Below are 13,066 nucleotides of genomic sequence, written 5' to 3' on the forward strand. Positions count from 1 at the left end.
ACATTTAATTATTGCAGGTTTTTGTAATATTCTGAGTTTGCATTTGAGGGATACTGAATCTGTTTTTTGTGAGATATGAGATGAGTAAATTGCTCACATTTAGAACAGGGGTGTCAAACTTAGTTCCTGGAGGGCCACAGCCCTACAGAGTTTAGTTCCAAACCCTCCAACACACAATTGTAGGTTGCATCTGAAATCGCAAACTCTCTGTACTTGTTTTGAATAATTACTTCACAACTCCTAAAAAGTATGTAATTCGGACGTAGGCTACTACATTCACCATGCTGTCATTATCATGTGACCTAGTTACATTGCTTCATGTCTTTCCACAAATACTTTTTGCCTACTCTTTTATGAGTAGGCTGTGAATTCGGACATACTGATTTTTACTATATAGGTTTTTTGCTTACTATATAGTTGGCAAGTAGGCAGATATTTTATTGAAAATTTAAAAGTAATGCGTTACTTTACCAGTAGCTACTTGAAATAAGTAACCTTATGTAACTTGTTATGCATTACCTGAAATGCGTTGAGGTTCCTTAAAAAACCTGGTACATTAATATTGTAATCACTCAGTCACACTGTGGTAGCCTACATCAAAATATTATGGTAGGCTATTACCATCTGATAGGCTACTGCCACAGTATTTAAGGTAAGCAACAACTGGTCATAGTCTTAGTTGTTCCAAATGTTAAATGCACTGATTGTGCAAGCATTTCTGTTTATACTAAACATTTCAAGTTCATAGTGTGAATGCTATTACTTGAAAGTGTATGTGCAAAGGACACAAATCATCTACTATTAGATCGTTCACAGCAAAAATAACTGTATAAAACATTAAGCCTTCCAATTCCATCTGATAGCCTAAAGCGCACCCTTTAGTAGGCTATATAATGAGTTTTTTTGTGGTTATCGGATTGCAGCAGTGAGTCCACGCCCAACACTCGTGAAACCGGGGTTGGACGCTTCAGGGCCACTCTTTCCACGAATGTTATTGAACGAATCTTCTAATTAAACGAATCATTTGCGTTCCCATCCATGCACGGAATCATCTGTTCGTTCCGTCTCTGTCAGTTGTCCATTATTATAGGCTATGATAAATAATTGTAGGCTACATTTGTATTTTCAAATTATTTGCAGCTAAAAAGAATACAAAACAGTACAAAAACACACACAAATCAGGCGTTACTGATGTCATGTCACTGACAAAATGAATGAAAAATGATAGATAATCTGCAGAAAGCGGCATGGGCCACTGAACGAATTTGGATAATATCACTACATAAAGTAAAATGTATCTAAATTAGGCTATATATTTTGTCAAAAAAAAATTTTTTTTAAATGATTTAATTTTCTTTCTTTTTCTGTAAACGGTAGGCTATATTATACAAAGGTCTATGGATGTGTACACCCATACATTATAATATGGAAACATTAACATCCAGAAAGTTCTGGGAACGCTAGTTTTTTTTTTATATAAAGATAAAACAACCCCCCCAAAAAAGATTTTGGTTCCAAAAAAAACAAAACAGCAATGGTTCCGTTGGTCTGGAACGTTCGATTCCACACACACAAAAAAAACTTTAAGGTAACGCTCGTGCTGTGTATATGTTTAACAGTTTCCCCCTGTTAAAACTCAATTAAAAAGAATTTGTGAACGAATCTCCTTGATAAACGGATTCAAAAAGATTCGATTCGCTGAGAGGAATCAAACTCCCCAGCACAACCACCACCACCCACTTGGCCACTTCCGAACTCGACTGCAGAGAGACAGACAGACAGCGCAGTGCACACAACACACACCTCCCTCCCTCCGGCGTGCTCGTTCTGTCATCACAGACTCTCCACCGATTCACAACCGGCTGCCTCATCCAGGCATGGCAGACGGCTTTACCCCATCATGGCAGTGCTACATTACACCCTTGACTTCAAGCTCCGTGCGCCAGGTAAATTTCAGTGAAATGTATGGATGGGTCGAGTGGTAGAGAAGAAGGGGGGGCTCGTGTTGCACTGCAGACATACGGGCCTCCTCGCAACTGCCCTGTAAGCGATTTATTGTCTCTATAATAGCAGCGAGGCTGCAGCCACTGCTGCATTGCCGAGACAACCGCGGGATGAATGTCATTGCAAGCGAGCGAAAATTCTATTGTTGTGCATAATATCCTTCTGACGTTTGCTCTGATAAATGACCTTCTTTGATAGCATAGCGGTGTTAGCAGAGGCTAATGTCGGTTGTCCGACGAAGCTGCCGTCGGCTCCGTATCATGAATTTGAATGGAGCTCAAATGTGCACAAATATATGCACTAGCAGGCGAGCTAGCCGCAGCGCATACTTACACTGATATTTCCAACTATGTATGACCTATTATTATGTATGCACAGCGTGTAAACCCATAGGGATACGTGACATAATTTTGAGCGATTGACGTTTTTCTGTATGTTGACAAGATCTGTAACTTACGTCTTTTACCTCCTATGCCAGTTGTTCCTCTATCTCACTGGCTAATAATATCGCAAGCCGATGGGTTTTCCATACTTGCGTACTGCAGCGATCATACTTCGATATTACACACAAACATGCAGTATCTTTTTTGAGCAGTGTGACAGGTGCAGAGTATCATGTATTATTATTATTATTATAGATTTACATTAGATAGATGTACTGCTACAGATCGATATGTTACAATTCACCCTACTTTATAAACTGTAGAATGGATAGGAATCGATATGGATTGGCTTGCATTTGGGTTTTGCATAACTAGGTTATTCTGACAGACGCACTGAGACAGGGAGAGCTGCAGGTCAGAGTAAAATGGGCATGTCAAAAGTTGTATTGCTACAACAGAAACCCTACCTCACACTCTGTCAGACAGCATTTGTGACCAATGATAAAGACCTTGCTCCACGCCCCCTACCTTTCGGCACGGCCCAACCGTTCATGACGTCCATTACTCCAACGTTCAGAGACCCACAACTGAACCCTTTTGCTACTTATTTGTGATTAGTGAGTTTTAAAGGGACCGTTCACACAAACACGTTTTATTCTTTTTAAAAAAAAAGTATTTATTCGCTCTCATGCTGTTCAAAACTAATCTGACTTTCTTCCGTGGAAAACAAAAGATGTTAGGCAGAATGACTGTCTCAGTTACCATGTATTGCAGTGTATGAGAAAACATTGTGATGCAAGTGAATAGTGGCTAAAGTTATCGGTCCTAAAAGGATAGCTCGCTCAAAAAAAAAAAAGAAAATATGAAAATTCTGTTATCATCTACTCACCCCACTCAAGCCTGTATTCGTTTCTTTTTTCTATGGAACCACAAAAGAAGATATTTTGAAGAATGTTAGTAACCAAACCACTTTGGTCACCATTGCCTTCCAGTGGATGTAAAAACCCCCCCAAAAAAACATTTCTCAAAATATCTGCTTTTCCAATTAAAAAAATGGTCATACGGGTTTAAATGATGATAGAATTGTCATTTTTTTGGTGAACTATCCCTTTAAGTATTTTTAGAAACATTGTTAAATGTGCAAATGAGTTGATCTGTGTGCAGTAAAACTGGATTTAGGTTCAGTCATCTTCAGTAAGAAGATCTTCTTAAGGGTCTGTTGAGGTGGAGGATAAATGAATCGGTCGGTTTTCCCCCTCTCTGTTTAGCTGATGTCTCTGCGACTGTGCGTGGCCTGCAGTCTATGTTTCAAGAGCAGGAAATGACAGAGAATGTCCACGACTCTGAGGGACACGGATATCTGGCAACTTTCGTCGGCAAGAATGGCAGGTGAGCACTTTTGCCTCTGAATGTTTTCAGTTAGTGGAACATCAGTGTTTCGCAACATTATGTAAAAACTCTTCAACAGGAATTTGAAGAATGAATTATGTTGTAACCGTCCTCTCATTATGGCAAATTTGTTTCGCAATGACTCGTACTGTAATTGAGGGAGAAAGAGACGAGTTTCCTTTCCATCAGGCCATCCCATGGAGTGTTTTCATTTTTGCTCTGTAACAGCTAAGCATAATGTTGAACCTAACTGACAATAATGATGACTGACCACACAAACGCCCCACTGAAAACACCAGGTGTGCTCCAGTGTTCAGACCCTCTTTAGGATGACCATTGATTGGTCAGTTAAGTGCATCCTCTGTGCAACAAAGGACTGCATTTAGTAGAGCGCAGGGTCATTTTAGTGGCTTTGTGAATCTGATCTAAAGGCTTTGGCACTCACTTCCTGTTTTGTGTGTGGCTTGCTGTAAACACAGCTGTTGGGGCTTTGTTTGGGCTTAAGCTGGGATGAATATGGCCTGAGCGCCGCATCACTTTTTTTTGGACTGTTTTTGACTGCATTTTTGAGGTTTTAATTTTGCCTCTGTATTTTCTTTGTATCAGGTTTGCCATCTTACGAATGCACTCCCGTGGTCTGGTGACCTTTGACCTGCAGTGTCTTGAAGGGGATGATGTAGTGCAAGTGAACAATGTGAGTTAACAGAATGTAGGTGATAGAGATACTAGTACCAGAGGTCGACCAATTGATCGGTTTTGCTGATTAATCGGCACGATTGCTGGAACAATCGGTTATCGGCAAAAAATCCCTACCGATACATTTTGCGGGTTGCGTCCATTGCTGGAGCGACTGAGAAGGGTCCGCTGTCATGGCTGCACAGAGCGGGACACTTCAGATGCAGATTTAAAACATAGACAACTACACAGTATATGTAAAGTACTCAACACTATGGCCTGGTTTCACAGACCACAGATTAAGCCAGGATTAGGCCTTAGTTCAATTAGGGCATTTCAGCTTTTATAAATGTGCCTTAGAAAAAAAAACATTACTGGTCTGCATCTTGAGACAAAAAATGGCACTGACATATTTTACGATGTGCCAGTGCAAGTTGCTTTCAGTTAAAACAGCTCAAACATACGTTGTAGTCTGGGACTCTTTTCAATGCTATGGCCTTTGTGTAGATATTTAAAGATGGCCATGTTTAAGCATGACTGTTTGGATTTATATTAACTCTTTCCCCGGCATTGGCAGAAATTTCCGGCATTCTGTGTTTTCATTGTTATACAGTAGAGGGCGCTATTAAGCATCTTCTGAACGAGTACAGGATCTCCGGATCAAAACGCAGGGGAAAAAGAAGCAGAAACAAGCGATAGCATACATAGGCATATTTAAAATATCACGATCTTCAACATTAAACAGCATATAAATCAAAACTGCAGAGTGTTACTGAATGAAATGTTGACCCAGGACGAGCTATAGGACTGTGCGACCTTGATGGACTCGGATCTACTCCATCTAAGTTTAGAATCTGAATCCAGTCTAGATGTAGTCTTTGACAAAAACGATTCTCAGCTTTTTGCTCAAAATGTTTCTTTTTTAACATTTTTGTTTAAAAGCGGAGGCTCTATTCTTTCTTTTGATATATTGCATGTTCAATAAGAGTCCATGTAATATTAACTAAGTTTAATAAATGCTGTAGAAGTATTCTTCATTGTTAATCATTCATTTCTACATTTACTAATACATTTTTAAATGTTAAAGTTGTATCTGTTAACATTAGTTAATGCACTATGAACTAACATGGTTAATTCAAATATTAATATTTATATATTTAATCCTATTTCATTTAATAAGTACAGTACATTTCAATGGTTCAGCACTTTTTTTTTTCTTTTTTTTGGTTATAAAGTTCAGGACTAGTTTTTGTTTCATTCAGTATCCATTTTAAATTAATTTAATCGGTTGGTTAATCTGTTATCGGCCTGTGCGGTTCAACCATGTTGTCTATATGGGGGAGTCATGACCTAATGGTTAGAGAGTCAGACTTCGGTTAAACGAAGGTCGCGGGTTCGATTCTCAATACCAGCAGGTAATGACTGAGGTGCCCTTGAGCAAGGCACCTAACCACAAATCGATCCACACAGTTTGCAGTGTGTGTTCACTACTCTGCTCCTAGTGTGTGTGCACTAACTTGGATGAGTTAAATGCAGAGGACAAATTCCAAGTATGGGTTATCCTTCACGTCACTTCATAGTTATCAGTAAAATCGGTCGACCTCTAACTAGTACCATATTGATATTAGAGTTGTTGTTTTTTTAGAGTTAATCTTTAAAACACTTACAATAAAAAATAAAAAAACGCTGTTAAATGTAATCTTTAGCAAATCTCAAAATGAATGTTATGTTTACAGTTGCCATACATTAGCTTTTAAAACTAAAAAAAAAAGAGTCATTCTTTGTCACTTGATAACTATAGGATGCAATCTTTACATAAAATCACTTTTTACTCAACACTCTGAAGTCTATATTTATACACTACCCATCCAATGTTTGTGTTTGGTAAGGTTTTTTTCATGTAAAAAACAGTAATATTGTGAAATATTATTACTATTACTACTATTCGGACATGCTGATTTGGTGCTCAAGAAACATTTGTGGAAACTGATACATTTTTCAGGATTCTTTGATCAATAGAATGTTGAGGGGAAAAATGTCACTTTTGATTAATTTAATGCATCCCTGCTGAAATTAAGTATTCATTTCTTTAAAAACTTCTGAACAGTACGTCATACTGGCCACAGATCAACCAGTAGGCGAGAGTGATTCAACCATTCCAGAATGTGTTTACTTCCCAAATTCAGAATTCATGTCATAATTACGACAATGTTTTCTTTGTAGCTACTGAATGCACTAGAGGAGAAATTAAAGGCTCTCCTGGATGGAAATATCCAAAGGATCAAGAGGTGAAACTAGCATTATTTTCATCCTGAATCAATTACTACAGACAATGAAAAAACGTCTCTCGTTGTTTACTAACACTCATGTCGTTCCAAACACGTGTCCTGTGGAACGTTTTTGTGATCTGTGTCCTGTCAGACTCCCTGCGCTGGTTCGAGGCAGTGATGTGGATCGATACTGGCCCACGGCTGACGGCAGGCTGATGGAGTACGACATTGATGAAGTTGTGTACGAGAAGGATTCCGCCTACCAGAACATCAAAATTTTGCATTCGCGGCAGTTTGGCAATATACTTATTCTTAATGGGGATGTCAGTAAGTTAAAAGGGTCTTGTTTATTTACTACTTTCAAATACACAAGAAGATTTGGGGTTATTGTATCATATGAGTGTGTGGTAATTTAGTGTGGTCAAATGTCAGATCTGGCAGAAAGTGATCTGCCCTACACTCAGGCCATTATGGGCAGCGGCAAGGAGCACTTTGCTGGAAAGGAGGTACTTATTCTGGGAGGAGGAGATGGTGGAATTCTCCATGAGGCGGTAAAGCTCAAACCAAAGATGATCACCATGGTTGAGATATCCTTTATGCTAACGCTTAAAAATGGAAAACAACTCAGTATTTTGTAGCTCTCTAATTGGTTATAGATATTTACTTCCCTTAATTAAGTATTTACATTGACGAGCTGGTGATTGATGGATGTCGCAAACACATGAGGAAGACGTGTGGGAATGTTTTGGATAACTTGAAGGGAGATTGTTATGAGGTAAGGATTGACTTTGTGACATTTTATCAGTTAAAGCTCTTTATGTCGGTCCTGGTTGCTAAACATACAAGTCAGGCTTTAGTTTATAAGTAAGTCGGTAATGGCTGGATCACACTAAAAGATTAAAAAAATGTGAGAGAGCATAAACATGAAGATAAAAAATGTTTTGTTCCTATAGTGTGCATGGCAGACACCGGGCAAGAAGAAATGGCGATAATAGTGTTTGGACTGCTTGTTACAGATAATTTGCGTGAAAAAAGAAAACGTTTTGGTTGAAGTCGTGTTATGTTTCCGTCAGCTTGCTTTCTGATTGGGTATTGTTTCGTTAAACGGGACAATCTACAGAGTGCATGCGCATTTGTCTTCGGGGTTTCCCCCACACAACAGGATTTCTGATCATAAATATTCAACATGCTGGATATTTACGATTAGAGAGAGTGCGGCCCCGTCGTTCTTCCAAGCGGATTCAATCACTCTTAACACGCTTCACACCACAGGAAAATCTGAGAGGATAATTTGTAGAACCATCAAGATTCTTACTTAAGATTGTCGGAAGGCGTTATCTTGTAGTGTATGGATTTCTTAAAGGGATAGTTCACCCAAAAATGTAAATTATCCATGATTTACTCACTCTCAAGCCATCCTAGGTGTATATGACTTTCTTCTTTCAGATGAATACAATTGGAGATATATTAAAAAATGTCCTTGCTCTTCCAAGTTTTATAATGGCAGCGAATGGAGGTTTTGAAGCCCAAAAAAGCGCATCCATCATTAAAGCAATCCATATTTAAAACTTTATAAACTAAAATGACAAGCTTCAGACAAATGGCCGTAGGCTAGGCATCGATTTACTATGAAAGATTAACTCTGACCTGACGCAAAACAAAACACTGGTCACAAATTAGAAGTCTAAAATAAGGATTTTTAAAGAGAAATGTTGGAGGATATTGGTATAAGAGAAGATGAGCTTGAGTTTGTTGCCCAGCCCTATTTGAACCGTGAGAGGTGTCAAAGCTTAAGATACACCTAATTCCTACGTCATATATCGTGTCAGGGGTTACTCTTTTAGTGTAAGTCGACTTGTGTAGGCCGTCTGAAGCTAGTTATTTTAGTTTAGAAAGTTATAAATATGGATATTTTTCTTACACAAACTTATCGCTTCACTTCAGAAGGCCTTTATTAACCCCCCGGAGCTGTATGGATTACTTGGGCTTCAAAATCTCATCCTCCATTCACTGAAAATATAAAGCTTGAAAGAGCCAGGACATTATTTAATATATCTCTGATTGTGTTCGTCTGAAAGAAGAATGTCTATATACACCTAGGATGGCTTGACAGTGAGTAAATCATGGGCTAATTTTCATTTTTAGGTGAACTATCCCTTTAAAAAAAATTCTTTAATTTAAATAAGTTTCTTAAGCTCACCAAGTGTAACCATGCATTTGATCAAAACATTCAAACTAAAATACAGTAAATAACTGTTTTCTATTTGAATATTTGTTTTAATGTAATTCATTCCAAAGCTACATTTTCAGCATTATTACGCAAGTGTATATAAATAAATATTTTTATTTTAATGTTGAAAAAAAAAAATTCTGGAAGCACTCATACATTTTTGTCAGGATGTTCTGTTGAATAGAAAGGTCAAAATAGCAGCATTTATTTAAAATAGAAATCTTTTGTTGTCACATTATAAATGTCTCTACTGTCACTTTTGATAAATTTAATGTGTCCCTATTAATTTCTTTTTACCGATCCTAAACTTTTGAATGGTAGTGTATATTAAACTGTATTACACATTCTCGTTTGTTTGTTCTTTTTTGTCTCTCTCTCCGACCCATTTGTCAGTTGCTTGAAGTTACAATGAGGCCCCTTTCCTGCTTTTGAAACAAGTGCAATGTAGTCAGTTCAGGGAAATTGGCCAAACTATGGGCAGCTGCCAGTTTTTTTTTTTTTTTATGGCTAACAATGAATGTATATTTCCCACTATGAAAATTACTTTTTTCCACCTGATTTCTTCTTCTTTGTTTCAGATTTTGGTTCAAGACTGTGTTCCCGTACTTAAAAAGTTTGCAGAGCAAGGGAAGACGTTTGATTATGTCATTAATGACTTGACAGCTGTCCCTATTTCCACAGCACCAGAGGAGGGTTAGTTTATATGCGCCTACATATTTCTGTCTGAGCCTTACATGTTTTACAAATATTAAATCAATTATTTAATGTGTCTTGTTCTATAGATTCCACATGGGAATTCCTGAGACTCATCCTCGACCTCTCTATTAGAGTTTTGCGGCCTAGTGGAAAGTATTTCACGCAGGTGAGGAAGGCATGTGGTTAAAATTTCTGTGAATATTTTGCTGTTTTTCATTCCTTTAATATGTTATTATGCTATTTGCTGCCTGCAGGGTAATTGTGTGAATCTGACTGATGCGCTCGGTGAATATGAAAAGCTTTTGGGGAGACTTTCGTGCAAAGTGGACTTTTCCAAAGAGGTGGTGTGTGTTCCCTCATATATGGAGCTGTATCCTTTTTGAATGACCTGGTCAGTCCCTCAGCGTGTGTTTCTGAATAAGCTATTATTATTTAAAATGTTATTTATAAAAAAATATGATGATAAATAATTATGTATTATAACATTATTATTATTATTTATTTATTTTATATTTAAGTAATTTTTTTTTAGCTTTAATATATATATATATTTTGCTGTTGTCCACTGAAATGTGGCATTATTGACAGGGAGACACTCATAGCCCCCCCTCATATGAATGGTCTGTTCCTTAACACGCTGACTCAGATGGGTGTTTTACACCATCTGGAAGAAGTAATGTCTCTTCCGCCTCCACTCTCTCCTCCAAGTCCTGCCGGAATGTGAAGACTTCTCCCTCACCTCTGATGCACTGAGGAGAGACGTGCACATATCTCTCCAAGCACTGTTTCTGTTTCTACTGTCCCTTCACGTCCAAAAATTAACAGCCTTCCCTTTTTTTGACATGGCTATTTGCATTTTTGTGTTTGAAATTTGACTGAGATCGTTTGTTTGTTTGCCAGCGTTGGTTTGATGTTGTTTGCGTGGGGCCCTCCAGGGAGCGCTGTGGTGCGGTGTGCGAGTGAGTGGCGAAGCATCCAGACACATTTCCGACTCCTGCCTTTGAGGATTAACTCTTATGATTCAGATTTTACAATGCTCTTTGTGTTGTACTCTAGCTCCACAGTTTTTCCTTTTTTTTTTTTTTTTTGACCTCTTGCGTTTGAATTTTTTTCATCCTTTTGTAACTGCTGGCTTGAGTGTGATTTGATTTTAAGTTCTTCACATGAAGTTTATTGGCAGTGTTGCATTATGGGATTTCACCAAATAGTCTATTGAAGCCCCTAAATATGTCTTAAAAGGGAAAAAAAAGTCCCTGCTGTGGCAATTTTCATTTTTGTTTCCTTTTTTTCTGAACTGTGAATGTTTAATTTTTTTATGATTAGCACAAACTAGGTCCAAAGTAGGTTTCCCTGCTTAATGTTTTTTGCATTGTTTTATAGTAAGAAAGTTTTTACTGAATGTAGGCCACTTAGATTCATGCCTTTTATCCATATTATGGTGCTTCGTTGATATTATTTATTTGATTTTATTTCACCATACCGGTATACCAGTGATCCTGCCCTGAAAAGAAACTTCTGTTAATGAGAGTGATAATCATCTATTAAAGCAATTAAGGAGAAAAATGTCAAATCTCCTTTTTTTTGTCTCATTAGGGCCCAAGCCCTGAAAGGGCGCAGAGCCCTATTGTTCTTCCTCAGATTATTCTTTTTTTATTTTTTTTTTATTTTTTTTTTCGACTTCTCGGGTACTTTTGGGGCACTTAACATGCTCGAAAACTCTTGAAACTTCGCACGGGCGTCGGAATGCGCGGCCATCAGAGCCGGGCTGAAGCTGGTACCCGGGCGTGGCAGGGGGGCTCGACAGCGCCCCCTAAAGTGGGGTCTGAAAACTTGGTCCATATATCAAACACACTTGCACGTACATGTATGAAACTCGGTACACATATAGATCTCATCAGGCCGAACAACTTTCGTGCTCTAAGTTATGCGTCAGCCCTACAGGAAGTGAGCTATTATGGGTTGTTCGGAAAACGCATGCTCTGGAATTTAATATACTCCTCCGAGGCCGTTTTTTCGATCATTGCCAAACTCGGTCAGCATGAAGAGAACATATCCAGGATGCTAAATTGCGAGCGGATTTTTGATATCTCAAATGGTTTGGCCGTGGCGAAGCAACGAATTTTTGGCGAGAAAAGGGAAACAGGAAGTGTGTTATAACTTGTGCAAACATTGACTGGTTTGGATGAAACTTCAGCTGTGTGTTTGTTGTAAGAAGCCGATCACATGGATATGACTTTTGTGAGTCAAAGTTATAGCGCCACCAACTGGCAGCAGGAAGTGTGTCACTTTCAAAAATGCTTTGAATCACCATCTTATTTTGACCCGATTTATTTCAAACTTCATCAGTATAATGTGAAAACATGACAGATAGAGACGTATGAAATGGATTCCTGAAATTTCAAATACTGTTGCCATGGCAACGTGTCAAAGTTGAATAATCTTTTGGCTGTTTTGAGGCTCTTAGCATGCTTGAAATTGCTTGAAACTGCTTGAAACTCAACACACACATCAGAGATGTCAGTCAGTACACATGGACAAAGCCTCAGAAACGGGCGGGGATGAGGGGCTCTCTAGCGCCACCTTTTGACAAAAGTGGGGGGGTTAGTTTTATCTTCAGTCACCAAACTCGGTACATATATTGTTCTCTTCGAGCCGGACAACTTTCTAATTTACAGTCATTAGCTCCGACCAACAGGAAGTCAGATATTTTGGTTTGAAGGTGAATATTTATGTAATTCAGGGTCTGAGTTTTTACGTTCTCCTCGTAGGCGATTTATTGAATCTCCACCAAACTCGGTCAACATGAAACAAAGATACGGAAGATGCTAAAATGCGAACGAATATTGGATATCTCAAACGGTGTTGCCATGGCGAGGGATTAAATAAGGACAAAAAAAGGGGAACAGAAATTGTCTCATATCTTGTAAAATAATATTTTGATTTAAATTAAATTAAGATTGTATGTTTGGTAATTGAACTTAGATTAATTTAAAATGACTGTACTATTTTTCAGATGAATATATATATATTTTATAAATATTTATTTGTATAATGTATTGTGCCCGTGTGTGCTGCCCTTCCCTCAATGAACACAAGATGGCAGCATTGTGTTAGCTTTGAAGCAGGATAAAAAAAAAACTTGTTTCTCTCTCTCTCTCTCTCTCTTTCTGTGTGTGTGTGTGTGTGTGTGTGTGTGTGTGTGTGTGTGTGTGTGTGTGTGTGTGTGTGTGTGTGTGTGTGTGTGTGTGTGTGTGTGTGTGTGTGTGTGTGTGTGTGTGTGTGTGTGTGTGTGTGTGTGTGTGTGTGTGTGTGTGTGCTTCTGTGATTTCTGAGGACATACATTTGTAGACATTTCATGTGTCCCCGTACATATATTGTTCTCTTCGAGCCGGACAACTTTCTAATTTAACTAATCTAAT

General features: G+C 38.3%; 1 protein-coding gene across 1 annotated transcript; it reads left to right on the top strand.

Moving 5' to 3' along the window:
* Positions 1-1,752: 1,752 nt before the first annotated feature.
* Positions 1,753-11,306, top strand: sms (spermine synthase). Its single transcript, XM_079834356.1, has 11 exons — positions 1,753-1,946; positions 3,656-3,776; positions 4,383-4,470; positions 6,675-6,739; positions 6,873-7,048; positions 7,154-7,308; positions 7,407-7,496; positions 9,530-9,644; positions 9,734-9,813; positions 9,902-10,017; positions 10,294-11,306. The coding sequence occupies exons 1-11, from the start codon at positions 1,901-1,903 to the stop codon at positions 10,322-10,324; spliced, it is 1,083 nt and encodes a 360-aa protein (XP_079690482.1). The 5' UTR covers positions 1,753-1,900; the 3' UTR covers positions 10,325-11,306.
* Positions 11,307-13,066: the final 1,760 nt, after the last annotated feature.

This window comes from Gobio gobio (assembly GCF_949357685.1).
Source record: "Gobio gobio genome assembly, chromosome: 14".
In the NCBI taxonomy this organism is placed as follows: domain Eukaryota; kingdom Metazoa; phylum Chordata; class Actinopteri; order Cypriniformes; family Gobionidae; genus Gobio; species Gobio gobio.

What these genes read in the sequence shown, in the direction of transcription:
- sms (XM_079834356.1), top strand. Translation starts at nt 1,901, where the DNA reads ATGGCAGTGCTACATTACACCCTTGACTTCAAGCTCCGTGCGCCAG. An exon ending in TATTCTTAATGGGGATGTCA is followed by an intron (nt 7,049 to 7,153) that starts GTAAGTTAAAAG and finishes GTCAAATGTCAG; the next exon opens with ATCTGGCAGAAAGTGATCTG. An exon ending in GTTCCCTCATATATGGAGCT is followed by an intron (nt 10,018 to 10,293) that starts GTATCCTTTTTG and finishes ACGCTGACTCAG; the next exon opens with ATGGGTGTTTTACACCATCT.